This window comes from Puntigrus tetrazona, chromosome 3 (genome assembly GCF_018831695.1).
Source record: "Puntigrus tetrazona isolate hp1 chromosome 3, ASM1883169v1, whole genome shotgun sequence".
NCBI classification, from domain to species: Eukaryota; Metazoa; Chordata; class Actinopteri; order Cypriniformes; family Cyprinidae; genus Puntigrus; species Puntigrus tetrazona.
In genome coordinates, this window is record NC_056701.1 from 13,887,582 (window position 1) to 13,902,640 (window position 15,059).

At 37.4% G+C, this 15,059-nt stretch overlaps 1 protein-coding gene across 1 annotated transcript; it reads left to right on the forward strand.

Moving 5' to 3' along the window:
- Positions 1–1,358: 1,358 nt before the first annotated feature.
- On the forward strand, positions 1,359–15,008 carry crlf3 (cytokine receptor-like factor 3). Its single transcript, XM_043233930.1, has 9 exons — positions 1,359–1,462; positions 4,284–4,412; positions 9,008–9,215; positions 10,351–10,438; positions 11,722–11,899; positions 11,982–12,204; positions 12,485–12,623; positions 12,869–12,981; positions 13,783–15,008. The coding sequence occupies exons 2-9, from the start codon at positions 4,296–4,298 to the stop codon at positions 14,049–14,051; spliced, it is 1,335 nt and encodes a 444-aa protein (XP_043089865.1). The 5' UTR covers positions 1,359–1,462; positions 4,284–4,295; the 3' UTR covers positions 14,052–15,008.
- The last annotated feature ends 51 nt before the right edge of the window (positions 15,009–15,059 follow it).

Below are 15,059 nucleotides of genomic sequence, written 5' to 3' on the forward strand. Positions count from 1 at the left end.
TACATTTCTGAAGAAAAATCTGTACATCGTAAAAGTACATTTTTATTTTATCTTATGCACATTAAATATGGTAAATATAAGGTCAAATGTGGACCAATGATCATTGTTTTCATGCATCAAGCACACACACATTTCACACATTACTTCAGTTATGATTTTCATCAGATAATGGTCTGGGTCCAACAGGTCACCATCAAATCTGAGGACGCATGGTGAGGTTGCAAAGTTGTGTTTTCCCCAAAAAACTATTTCTGTTTTGATAGAGCCATTAGCTGTGTAATATATTGACTGGAAGTAAAATCATATAATATTTAAATATAATTCATATTTTTGTGGGAATCCTTTTTTTTTATTAAATGTTAGCAAATTACTTGTATGTTTTATTAATTGTAATTCATGTTTAGTGATGTTCTTACCAGGTAGTGGATAAGTTATAATTATCTATTAATTATAATTATAATATTATAATTATCAATTTAGTGAAGTAGATGGCACAAAAAGTTTATCTTAATTCAACCAACTGCTGTTTGGAATATGTTTCTAACCTCTTCATCACATTGTTATTAAAAGTGATGGTTGACTTATTTAGTCCCAGACTTTCTTCCTTCTTCAGATGAACACAAGCACAGATTTTTAATCTGTATATTGCAAAGGGAACAGGATCACTACAGAAACCACAAAAAGTGAAGACGACAGTCAAGTTTAAAATATTAGTAATTGTAATCTTCTTACATATGCCTTTTGATTCACTTAAGAAGAAACTGATTCACTAACAGAGGTTGTATGATTTACTTTCATAATCATTTTGTGTAGTTTTTTAAGTGTCATTACTGATAAAAAAAAATGTGCTTGAGTACATATTTAAAGTTGTACCTTTTCACCTTTACTCAATGTTTTTGGCCAGATACTGCCTTAAATTGAGTTGTTGTTGTTTTTTACTTAGTATCTTTACTATCACTTCAGTAACATTTTTACTGCCTATATTTTGCTGAATTACCTAAATAACCGGACACTAATCTCTGTAGCTAAACAATCTTCTCTCATAGTCACAGTAAGTGTTATATTCCTCATTGTGTCAACGTTGGTTGAAAATGTTCGCTCTAAAAAATCTTGTGGTTTGATACTCTTCAAAATCAATACACATGTGTGGAAGTAACAGTTCTTATTTTGTGAGTAACGCAAAGTTACCTTCACTTATTGTTTGACGCCAAAGGACTAGACCGACGCCTTCTTGCGCTGTGGGTTTTTAACAAAAGATAGGGCGGGGCTAAGTGAGGTTCAATCATCTGATTGGCTAAAACTGACAGCAGACAGGAGGAAAACACGGCGATGCGGCATCTGATTGGAGGACAGGTTTGTATCAAAGTAAAAATATGTGCCTCGAGCTCTTTACTGTTGCCAGGGCGTCAATGGCGGAACTCCGCGGCAGAAGTTAATATGACACAACACAGGCTCGCATAAGGTAACACAGCAAAATGGATTAATAATAGTTCGTGTTTTTGTTACAGTTTATTTTTCAGTGCTAAGTTAGAAATGTTTATGGGCGAAGAGCTTTGAAGAGCGTACTGTAAAACTCTTGACGAGTTATAGTGATGAGTGTTGGTGTGGCGATCCTCATAGAGGAGATACACGGAATGATGCTTTGTGAGTTTGAAAATAATCACTAAATGCTTTTTTTTATATTTATGATTATATATAACTAAAAATGTTGTTTAATATTTAAATAAATGCACTGCTCGTCTCTCATGTGCCTTTTATTTCTACTGCATTGGACATGTATAAACATGTGTACGATGCATCAATATGGCCCACAGAGAATTACTGCACTTTACATAACTGTTCTGATATGCTTGGATTGGAGCAAAAGAGGAATGCATGTTTTTATGTAAGAGCATAACTGTAAAGCTGACGGGCAGCAGAAACTCAAAAGCAACCTCTGATAGTTTATAAACACTTTGTTTGTTTAAACGCATCTTATGCATTTCATCTTAACGGAAGGGCCCTTTGAACCGCGGCCCTTGTCAGTGAATGGTCACAGAGTGTGAAGTAGGACACATGATCCTCAGATCAGAGACATCTCGCACTGGAATTCCCAACATTGTCTTTTGGCAGCAGATTTTTTTGCTTTTGAATCTAGGTCATTCGTGTCCCTCTGACAGTTAGCCAGTCCTCTGCTGTTCTCCCTGATGAATTCACTTGTGGGAAAGGATTCTGGAAGAGCAATAGATAATGTAATTGCTTGTCTTAATGCTCTTTGCCTAGATTACAAACCCCAGTCTGGATGAGATCCCTGCTGCTAAATCAGAGGATTAGACTGATTTTGGAGAACCCCTCCCTTTGCCTTGATCATTAAATGTCAGCATTTTATAAAATGCCCATGTTGCAACTCATAACATTTTTTAGGAATTGATCATAAGGTAGATGATTGTGGAAACTCACAGGCTTGTTGGTGCAGGTCGCATTTTGTTTTTTCGCTCACATGTGATTAGATGAAAGGGTGGTTTTGAGAGTTAAGCACAGGTTCATTCTCTGCTTTGTGCACTAAGGTCGGCATCTTTGTGTTAAACAAAGGTAAACTGAATAGCTTGCTGCCATTCCACCTGTCCGCTATTTGTGTTCACTTACACGCATAAGCAGAAAAGCAGGTGTTCCCTCCTGTACAATGACACCAGTGTTACACAGGCACTATAGTACAGAAGTTGAGTCCAAGTTTAGTTCAGGGTACGTTCGGTCATGCTTGTGATTTTAAGCCACATGGGCACTTGTAAGCAGTGCAGTTGCTTTCACTTCATCTTCAACGGAAGCGGTTTCATTGTAGCATGCTAGCTCTAAAACAGATCCACTAACGTAAGACGTGAGAGCTGTTTATTAACATGATACTTTTTACAAATACAAATACGTTTTTGCTTTAAAATCTAGATTTTACATGAAAAAATTTCCAATATAGTAGATTGTACAACAGAGTAAACAACTTACTAATATTAGCATGAGCTGCAAACTATTAGCTGAGTTTGTTAAATCAGAAAATTAACTTCTCAAATGCAAAAACAACAGTACAAATGCTATTTACCAGCCTAAAGGCTTATTCAGACCAACAACAACAATAATAATAATAATAATAATAATAATAATAATAATAATAATAAAACTGTAACATATACATATATATACACATATACATATATATACATATATATCTCATCCAAACCAAAGCCTTTAAGCTTGTGCTGTAGTTATGACGTCTGCCTCTTTAAATGCTTGAGCTTCTGAAAAATCATTCAAAACATGTTTAAATGTTTAATGTTTCACTCTCAGAAAAAAGGTCCAAAAGTTGTCTGTGGGTCAATACCTTTTCAAAAGGTACACTTTTGAGCCTTTTAGGTACTAATATGCACCTTTATGTTACCGGCATGTGTAAGCTTAAAATAGGTCAAATATATTTTAAGAATGATGAATTTGCCAAAATTTGGACACATAGCCTTTCTTTGTTAAGACGGAAAGGCTATATTTTAAATATTATTTAAAAAAATGTATATTTAGTGGCACTTTAGTATTGACTTTTAAGCATTGGTTTTGCTCTCTGTTGTTCTAGACCCTATCAGAATAGATCTGTGTGTCATTTTTGTGTTGCTCGCACATTTGTTATCTAAACCCGAACTAGCACAAACACAGCAGTTTGTCGAGCGTCACACAGATTGATGTCATCCTATGCAAACAAAAAAAAAAAACATGGCTCACGCTGTCGTGATGCTCTTTGGCTCGCTGCGTCAGTTTAGTAATGTGAGTTTATAACACGCATCTCATCAGGTCTGGTGATTCATTTCCATGACTCCTGTGATTTTGCACTGCTATGACAGTTGACATGGACGTGGTTTCTCAAGGTTATAGATTCTGTGACTTTTAGTCAAAACTATACGCGACCGCATCATCTTCTCCTACAAATAAGGCTGTGAATTCGTTGTTATGATTTAAAACGCTTCACATCCACATGACATGGAAACAGCGGCCTGATGGTTTCATAAAGTTGCCGTTACATTTTTTATGAGCGTGAAGAATAGCCTCTGTTTTTTTGGCCTGTGTGGAATTTCATGCTGTTGTTTTTTTTGTTTTTTTTAGCTTTGTTAGCGTGACATTTTCCGAAGTAGGCGCGTTTTGGTCTCAGCCTTTCTCTCGAATGTCTCGAATGCCCAATCCCATAAATGATAAATCCAGTCAAAATAAAACCTCTCTCTATCAGTGGACATGTTTTCTTACACTTCACCTTGATGTCTGTGCTTTTGCAGAGGTCAACAAGGATGTCAATAGAGGCAGAGGCGTTGCTGCAGGAGGCGAAGGAGAGCATAGAAGCAGCTCAAAACTACAGAAGCGAGTTACAGCAGAGACTGCACGGACTCAGCCAGGCACGCAAACAGGTACGGCTGTGACTCTCTGCACTGCTACCGGAAGAATGCATGGGTTTCCAATAGCAAGCAATGGGTCAGTCTTCACCAGAACTGCTGCGGAACGTGACACACTAACAGCCAATCATGAAATATTTCATATAGACGGTGGTATTTGATATTTCAGAGTGGGTGGTGCAGCCGAGGCTGACGCTGCAGAAATCAGGGTAGGGCAAAATTCTTGACTTGGCTATTTTTCAATTCAGGAGCTGGAGTTCAATTCAAGTTGAAGTTTAATGTAATTGGCCACACCCTACAGAAAGCTGTACTACAAATCGAAGTGGAATTTGCCGCCTAAATTTTAATTACGTATAGGTAATCTGTGTAAATCACAGATGGTCCACCATGGTCATTAAAATGACATTTATGTATTTAAAATTTAGTTATTTTAGTATTATGTAATAATGTCTATCAGTATTTTAAATTAAATGTATTTATTTTTTGCAAATTTTATTACATTTAACAAAAACTACTGCTTAATAGTTCTGCAATGACTAATTGCATCCAAAATAAAAGTTTGTTTATATGTGTATTTATATATTAGGACATAAACATACTGTATATATTTTGAAAATATTATGCATTTACATGCATGTTTATATTCATATAATTTATATATGATACATAAATTTAATATACAAATATTATATAATCTGTGATCTGTGCCTTTGTGCATATAGAGATCTGACTGCTAAATAGGGATTGTGTTTTTTTTTTTTTTTTTCAATTTTCAGTAGTGTGCAGAGAAAAAAAAAAATGGAAGAATCTGTAGATGGAAAAATCTACACAAAAATTACTTTTCATTTGTATTTTTCCTACTTGTAAGAAAATGTATATTTACTATTTATTCAGGGTTTTTTTTTTTAGGTACCTTGGGTATTTTAGGTATTTTGATCATTTCCATGATCTAAATATTGTCAGTCGAAAGTGTGTAGGCCTTTTTGCATTACTGTGCTATTATACTATGATTATACATTCAGTGGCATAAAATGGTCTTAAAATGACAATAATATTGCTTATCACAATTATTATTAGGGCTATATATCGCACAACAAAAAAGTTGTTATGCTGACAGACCTAACCAGCACTAGTTTTAACATATATATGAATTAATATGAATTAAATATTACATCCATCCAATCAGTTATAAATGGCACATAACCCTGGCAGGAATAGAAACGGAAGTAGCTGAAAATAAAACCACCTTATCTCTTTTGCTTACTCCTTGTCTCAGTCATGGCTGGCTACAATAAAAACAGATTTATGTGGAAGAGATTGCCGTCTCCTCTTTTCTCTCTCTCATCCCGTCTGGTTAGGACACATTGTTCCAGTCAAGCCAGACCCATGGAGACAGTAATGAAATTGCTATTGATCACACCCAGTGTGCGCTGTTGCCTAAAATAATACAACAACATCATCAAACGCAGTGTAAAAAAAAAAAAAAAAAAAGCCAGAAACATTTCAGCTTCACAAAAGGTAGTGGTTCCCTACACAGTAACTAAAGAAAGTGACATATGTGGGCGTTTTGAGAGAGCGAAGGTAAATGATACTCCTGCTGTCTCGGCGAAGCGAGTGGGATCCTCTATGCCAGGAAGCCCGTTGGTCAGCACAGAAGGGCTGATTCATGCCACACGTCTCCCGGGGTGGCTGTAGGATGTAAAGCCGGCCTGCTGCTCGCTGTTATCTTCAGCCTTGGCTTCTGGCATCTTACCCAACTTCCTCCTCCCCCACATCCCAGAATGCCTCATTCAGAGCGTAAACAAGGCTGTAATTTCCTTCTCTTCAAACGAGACAACTCAGAGAATGGTTAAGCTCTCGTTCCTCACATCCTGCTCAGGACAGAGAATTAAAGCGAACTTTTAGGATCATCGAGTAGTGATTGTATGCCGCCCTACGGTGCTGTGATTAACCTCACAGCGTGTGCAGCTGTCAGAGGGAGATCCCATATGTGCATCCCATCTGATATGATCATATCACATCCTCCGTTATTCACAGCAAAGATACAACATTTGCGGTCAGACTGCATCGAACCAGCTTACAGTCGAAGAGGCTCGTCCATGTTGATTTGAAATGTATTAAAAGAACTTCCTGGTCAGTGGTCAAGTCTGATGTTGTATCGTTCACGTTAGCTACTTCCTCTTTAAACGTGACACTAGGTCTCAGCCACAGCGGCTTCCTTAAAATCTACAATTGGCTTCTGTTTCCAAAAGCCTGTGACCCACTAGCCAAAACATGGGAAATACGTACTATGGTGCGTTTAATCTAAAACAGCATATGCATGTCGAGGTCCAAACCAATAGGAAAGCATCCCTTTTTAATGTGTTTTACTTCACATTACTGTATTAATATTCTCTCTGCAAAAAAAATCTATATTTTTAATTAATATTTTAAATGTAATATTATTTAATCTAGTTTAATTGAGGGACTTAAATGTAATTCTGTAGCTAGATATCTCTGTATTGTCTCTAATAATACAATTATATTATCACAAAATCTAGATTTTTAGTTACACTTTTTAAATGTAGTAATTATTTATTATTTAGCACATGATTTTGGGCTCTAATTGGGAAGGTAAAATGCCTGTTGCTGTTATTTGAATTGAACCAATATCCAAACTAAGAACAGGCTAAGAATACACTTTTAAGCCATATTACACTAAACAAAGAATTACGAGACTATTATTCTACTTTGACCCAGATATGAATTTATCTGGCCAATCCCTGCTGGTCCACCCTCAGTGTCCATGTGTGTCAGTGTGCATACATTTGCTTCCCAGACTTCCCAGAGATCCAGCACTTTTGGGCTAAGTCTAAACATCCTGTGATGGGGAGTCAGCACTTCTAGTGCCCCCTCCTAAAAACCCAAAGCAGCAGAGCCCTGAGATCCTGCCTCCACCCTCCACACACACCTCACAGCGTATTGTCACGAATAACAATATTTAGGCAGACGATTCTGTCCTGGCTTGAAATGTTCAGATTGATCCTGATAAGACTTCACCGTATGAGGAATGATGCACGTCTCTGGACAGAAGCATTTCCTGCGTCAGCTGCAAACAAAGCGAAGCCTGGAACTTTCCACTAATGTTGATTAATAACGCCGTCTCTTTTGGGTTTCATCCATTTAATCCTGCGCCACTTTATCTGTGTTATTTTAGACTCTCTTCCCACTTCCTGGACGACAGGGTGTTATCTCTACCTACACACACTGTGACGGCAGTCTGTCGAGTTCCAGGCTGCAAATCGTCAACACGTTTTCCCTGCGATCTGTTGTGTGTGTTTCTGTCAACATGTTTTTGCCCGGGGCTGTGTTGCATTTCACTGATTATAAGGGAATGAGACTTTGCCTCGTTCCAGGAAATATGACTCAAGGAATTCTTAAAATTACAGAGTGTAATTTTGCGTTTATGGCAGTGTGAAGAGTACTTGTGTGTGTTAGTTCACTAGGTTTTAAGGTGAACTAGACCATAATTCAGTTGAAGCACGTATCAATGTTCATTGATATGTGGCGTTGTAAAGCCCAAGCTAACCTTCTTTTGTAAGCGCAAGTTTCGTGTTCACAAGAGGAACTGTTTTTTTTTTTTTACACTGAAAACCGCCAGGCTTCCTGTCACTCTTGGCTCCATTTCACCGAAGGTGAAGCAGTTAGTCTGAAAGATGCATCAAGAAAATTGAAATGTGCCATTCACTTTACCACTTCCGCTTTCAGATCTTCACTTCATATAGAAAACAAGACAGTGGCACATTTACGTGACTTACACTCATTACTAAATGTCCACATTTACATTTATCAATCAATGTTACAATATTTGAATTCTGTTACAGTAGAATGATATCTTGCATTCAAATTTATTAGGGGTTGGTTTGTTTGTTTTGTCTCTATTCAGAGAAGACTAATTTCTTTTAATTTCCACAGCACTTTTATTTAAAACAAATCAATTATTTTTAAAACAAAATTATTTTAATTTTTAAATAATTGAATACCTTGAACATGAATAACCTGAACATAACAAAATAAAATAAAAAAAGTTTATCGGCCAACATTGGATCATGTGATCAGTTCGTACTCTCATTCTTTGCGTTACATTCACAAAATAGACAGTATTTCTGTTTTAAATAGATGCTGTTCTTTTGAACTTTCTATTCGTTAGAAAATCCTCAAATTTCCACAAAAATATTAAGCAGCACATCTGTTTTCAATGCTGATTATAACACAAAACAATATATTAGAATGATTTCTGACGAATCTTGTGACTTTTTCTATTTAATGTAATTTAACATAACTACATGTCATGTTCTTGTGCTATATCTTTAGCATCCTGAGTAAAATACCAGTTATGAAATTACAGGCCATTACAGACCACATCTGTCAATCATTGTTATTTAAACATTGTCAATAAAAAGTGCTATCTGAATGTTCTAGATTGAAGTTACTTCTTAAAATCAGTGTCAAAATCCCTTTTTTGCCTCTGGTTTGAGCAAATGTGCATTTATCAAGCTACACAGAGGAAATGTTTTCCAGAAGCGTCCTCGAAGGCTGAATGTAATGGAGACCGTTGTGTGTGTGTTCAGGTGCGAGGCAGTGCCAGTCAGACGCGTGAGGCCCTGCAGAGGCACTTTCAGGAGCTGCAGACAGCAGTGAGTCGACTGCTGACCGAGAGGTTGAATGCTCTGCTTCAAGAGGTCGACAGCATCGAGCTGGACAGCGTCAGTCCCTTAGATGACTGTCAGAAGCTCATTGAGCATGGAGTCAGCACAGCTGATGAGCTGCTGCGAGAGGGTGAGTCTGTCAGATCAATGAAAGGGAGACTGGCCAGTCAGCGCTACGATACAGTTATTCTTCTACTAAAGTCACACTGATCTGATTATCTGATTTCAAGTGTGCAAAATTCGTCATGAGAAGGTATTTATCAGATCAGAAAATGTGATTTACAAGGATCAGCTATGTCAGCTTGTATCAGTAGTACAATGCAAAATCAATCTGGACATTTGCTTCATAAGTAGTTGAATAGCAGTGATTTGATTATCTGAGAAGGAACTAATCAAACTGCGTGAAAATGTGGCTTAAAGGGATAATTCACCCAAAAGTGAAATTAATTACTCTCATGTCAGTACGATACATCACATACGTGTGAGAAAAGATGAGAAATTGAATAGTTTTTGTTTTTTGAAGAATTGTTCTTCATGTATAAGAAGCTTCATAACATTACAGTTAAACCCCTGACGTCACATGGACTATTTTAATGATGTCCTTGCTTCCTTTCTGGGCTTTGAACGTGTCAATTGCGTTGCCGTCTATGCAGGGTCAAAAAGCTCTCAGATTTCATCAAAAATATCTCAGTTTGTGTTCCAAAGATAAATAAAGGTCTTCTGGGTTTGGAACGGCATTAGAGGGAGTAATTAATGACCGAATGTTTGGGTGAACAAACCCTTTAATGCACAAAGCCAGTGTAAAAGAGTTTAGGTCAATATTTATTTTTATTTAAAAAAAAAAATAATAATAATAATATATATATATATATATATATATATATATATATATATATATATATATATATATATATATATATATATATATATATATATATAATGTTGTTTTATTTGAAAGAACAATTTAATTAATACATTTAATACATGTTGCTTAAAATAATTTTATTCATAACATTTTTAAATATATACATTAGACCAGTAGAAATTTTTTTACTTATTGTTGCCATTTGGTTAATTGCCAGCTATAAAATAGTTAAGTTGATTAAATGTTTAAATGTGTTAAACGGTTTAACATAAACAGCAATAAAACCATATCTCGGTTGCTGTAATTTCCTCTAGAGATCATTAGATTATATTTGCTACAGGTAGATTTTTACTGCCTCTAACGCTCAGTTATGAATGTAATAATATGACTGTCCCTTCAGGGGAGGCTGCCATCCGCTGTGGCATAAATGAGAAGGAGGACAAGCTGGGCAGCTTCACTAAGAAAGCCCTGCAGATCCAGTTGGACAGGTGAGGAGCACACAGACTCATTCACTTAACAAACCTCAGCTGGGCCAGTACACAGAGAAGAGTTTGATATAACACTGTCACTCTCAATTCATGTCTAAAACCACTGAATACACAGGGATTCAATCCTTGAGAACACAAAAAAGCCCCAGAAAAAGCCTTATTTTTCTGAGGACATTATTCACATAATTACTAAAGCACTCATTTAACCTAACCTTTACTAATGCCTGGTTTTATGACTCATCTGTTTTGTGTTTTTTTGACGCATCTGCTCAAAGTTTAACGGAGAGATGTTAACTGAACCAGCAGTGGTGTGCTGAATCACCCAAGCTTAGCTTGATAAAACCACGCTGCCTTAGCTATGATTCATGATTTTACGTAATGAAAATGTACCCCAGGATCAAGTTTTAACATGCCTACGTTCATTACGCGTTTAAATAATGACATTTAAATTATAACATTTGAATTTTAGAATAAACACTTTTGAACGATATTTCATTTGAAAGCGTTTTAGACTTTTATAAAAGGGTTTCACAATGTTACTTCTGATCTTTAATACTCAGTTTGTCAATTAAGTCAGGATTTTATAATGTCTCAGACCACAGGATATAGTACAAATTGTTATTTTGTGCACATGATTTACTCCAATGAATAAGTGAATTGTAGGGTGTAGTGTAATGGTATTATCAATATTGTGGCATCGTGGTGTCGAAATCATCATGGTCACGTGATAGTATGAAATGATAGGTCTTATGGACAAAAAGTGTCGTTTTTGAAATATATATAAAAACGTATAAAGCGAAATATGGCTTTTCAAAGCAAAGCGCACAGTTCATTCAGGCGATCAGCTCACGATCCATGCAGTGAACTCCTTTATTGCATGTGCTATGAGTTTAGCTCACGTTTGGGAACACAATGGCCTTCAGTTACATTTTATGTTTATGCACAAAATGTTCTTTTTTTCACAAAGTCTTCATTTTTTTTTTTTTTTGGCTGAATATCGCAATAAATATCATACCGTGGACTTCATATTAAGATAATATTAAATGATGATTATATATATATATATATATATATATCCCTATAAAAGTTTTACTTTTTTATTCAAGCATGTTTTGTGCAGGGCCCTGTAAAAAAAAAAAAAAAAAAAATGAATGAAAAAAAAATTGTCAGCATGTTTTGCGCTACCTCATTCTAATTTAGTTACTTGATGTGCCTTGGTTTAACCTTGCATTTAAGTATAGTCGTGAACAGATACAGTGCATGTAAAAACCTGCTGTCCTCAGTCTGCCCGAGGTCCCTGCGCTGGTGGACGTGCCGTGTCTGTCTGCGCAGCTGGACGACTCTTTGCTGCATGTGTTTCGTGCACACGTGGCTCGGCACGGCAGCGTGGCCTCTCATCCACCCGTCCAGATTGAAGAGCTGGTGGAGCGACCGGGCGGTGTGCTGGTGCGCTGGTGTAAGGTGAGCCTGGCCATCAAGTCCATCAGAAGTTTTCTGCCCTTTTCACGTGGCGCTCTTGGTAATGCCTGCCGTTTGCGTGTAGGTGGACGATGACTTCGCCCCGCAGGACTACCGGCTGCAGTACCGCCGCGGTAACTCTTCTCAGTATGAGGACGCGTACATTGGAAAAGACACCGAGTTCCTAGTGCTCCATCTCGACCCGCACATCGACCACCTGTTTCGTGTGTGTGCCAGAGGAGAGGGCCGAACCGAATGGAGCCCATGGAGCATCCCGCAGACCGGCTACACCACGCTCGCACCCCACGGTACGGACCCAGCAATCCTCTAACATCGCACTGCGGATGATTCCCCCAAAAATGAAAATTCTGTCATTTACTCATCCTCAAGTAGTAGTTTTGCAAGTCGGTGGGGACCAGCTCCTCGCACACTCTTTAAAATATCTTCTTTTATGTTCAACAGAAGAAGGAAATTGATACAGGTTTGAAACTACTTGAGAATGCGTAAATGATTTGCAAATTTCTTTGGAAATTCCTCCTAAAGCACCTCAACGGAATGTGAAGGTGTTGTTTTATTGTGCGTTGACAGAATGGCTTCCAGGCGTGGATGGTTACATTCTGAGCAGCAGGAAGAACATCGCCATGCGCAGTGACTCATCGCCCGGTCACGGGGGTGTTCTGTACTCCAACTCCCCCTCGTACTTCTGCGGCCAGACCCTCACCTTCAAGTACGTCAGCGGTTTATTCTTCCACATAATCGTATAGCAAAAGTAACGCGGGCTATATGGAAGTGGGACTCTAAAAATAGGCCGAGATCATATTACGCATATAGCAATTAATTATTCAAAACACAACGGGAAGATGCAGAGTCATCGTAAATGATGTTTTTACAGTAACAAATATCAGCGGGTTTATCGTGTGCCTCACTCGTTTGTTTGTCTGATTTTTGGCTTTGCCGTTTGTTTGTTTGCAGGATCACAGCTGCTGGACAGACAGATAAGCGTGACTGTTTGGGGGTGTGTGCGGACAGCAGAACTGACACAGACTCACTGCAGAGGGATCAGGCTGTCTGCATCTCCACTAATGGTATGAACAGGACAATACGCTTTAGCTAACTTAGGATTTACATGTACACTGTTGTTCAGTTGTCTGGGGTTGGTTAGCTTTTTTTCACTAATCTTCTTCTGTTTTGCTAAAGCTGCAATTATTCGATTAAAAAAATTAGTAAAAAAACTGTAATATTATGGGGGGCGATTTAAAAAACATTTTTAAAATTTAGTTTATTCTTATGATGAATTTTGAGCAGCCATTACTCTAAGCTCCATCTGTGTTAAAACTGCTCTGTTGCTTAATATGTTTGTGGAAACAGTGAGCTTTTTTTTTTTAATGGAAGCATATTATAATATTATAAATTATTTTATTGTCATATTTCAAAAAAAGGTACCGTTATTAAAATTAAGTCAAGGGAAAAACAAACTTAGCCTAAAACCTTTGGGCAGTCGATATTTGTGCCTAAATGGCTCATGTGTTTTTATGTAATTTTTTTATTGAGACTGAAGAATCGTCATCTTGAAATAATCATGGCTTGCATTCCACAACAAGTTAAACACAAGTCAAAATGATATGTTATCATTTTAACAAAAAGAAATATTAGGTAGGTATATATCAAAGTTTGCTAAAACATCAGCACTCACAGTTTTGTGGGATATTTAAGAGCGATGACTCAAATGAATCATTTAAATCAGAATTTTAAACTGATTCCCTAAAATGGACAGTTTAAGCTGATCAACAGACTAACGCAACTTTAAATCGAATGAAACGTGTTTTTGAAGCACTCACCAACTGCAGTAAACATTGTCGAATTCCCACATGCCCTACATTTTCCAGGTGCCGTGTTTGTCAATGGAAAAGAGATGACCAACCAGCTACCAGCCATCACCATTGGCTCTTCTGTGACCTTTGACATGGAAGTAGTCAACCTCTTTCCTGTGAGCAACAACAATAACCCCAGTGATGTGGGAAACTTCAAGCTGAGGGTGACGATTGGCTCAGGGAACAGGGAGGTGGTGTTTGATTGGCTGCTGGATCAGGTGGTGGACAGCCTTTTCTTCGGCTGCTCCTTCACGCACCCCGGATGGAAAGTGCTGGTGTTTTGATTGTTGCATGATAAAAGATCCAGTCTGCTGGAATCCCAAGACCTCAAGTTTCTTTAATGTTATCAAACTTCCCAAGTGCTTACAGTGTTCAGACGTCACATTTGCCCTTCCCCCCATCATTATCAACAGCACATTTCACTGCAAATAACATTAAACTTTGTTCTGAGGTATGATGCCAACCACTACTCTTTGACCTCATTACAGGTGGACAGGTGTTGTGGTATTTGCATAACAGTAAATATTTGCAAAAGAGACTTTTACATGTTAGATGAGTCTAATAAAGTCTTAAGCTGCAGGTGTTAAGTTGCAAAGCATGCTGGTCTGGTTTACCACAGAAAAGAATCTACTGTGAAGCATTCAGAGATAAAAGGCACTCAAAACTGCTCAAAAATGTACAAGAACGGATGCCTGGTACTCTTGTGTTCTTTTAGAAAGTACTGTTTTTAATTTTTACGTCACAGGGTAGTGTTTAACGTGTCCCCCCTGCTCACAACTTTAGCAAATAATACTGATCAGTAGATGTTTCCACAGAAATGTGATCATTCGCACTAAGCTTAAGTGTTGTGCCATTTTATTATGAACTTTTTTAATGTTCACATTTTTACATGCATGCCTGTTTTACTGTACCACGTTTTTATTAGCTGGCTTACCCTACAGTAATGTCTATAATGCATTGGTTGAAAATTTCAGAGGAAAGACATTTTATGAGGAAACAAGCCGCCGATTGGCATGTTCCTGAGATAAAAACATCATTACAAGGTACTATGTAATTCCTCACTGCAGAAGAGAACCTTAGTAACCCAACGCCCATTAACCCGCGAAAGATCAGATCTATAACTATATTTATAAAACTGTGATCGTTTAATGTTTATTTACCTCATTTTGTCTGTGCCTTTGCAGTACAGCTGTAAGAATACAACTGAACATTTGCCATGCAATAAATTGTTTGAAACATTACAAAAACGCTTTTGTTTTTCTCAAAACACATGAAAGAAACTTATGAACATG

Bases quoted from the DNA above. Each gene is read 5' to 3' on its own strand.
- crlf3 (XM_043233930.1), top strand. From the start codon at position 4,296: ATGTCAATAGAGGCAGAGGCGTTGCTGCAGGAGGCGAAGGAGAGCATA. The intron at 10,439-11,721 runs GTGAGGAGCACA...TGCTGTCCTCAG, and splicing joins CTGCAGATCCAGTTGGACAG to TCTGCCCGAGGTCCCTGCGC. The intron at 12,205-12,484 runs GTACGGACCCAG...GTGCGTTGACAG, and splicing joins CACCACGCTCGCACCCCACG to AATGGCTTCCAGGCGTGGAT.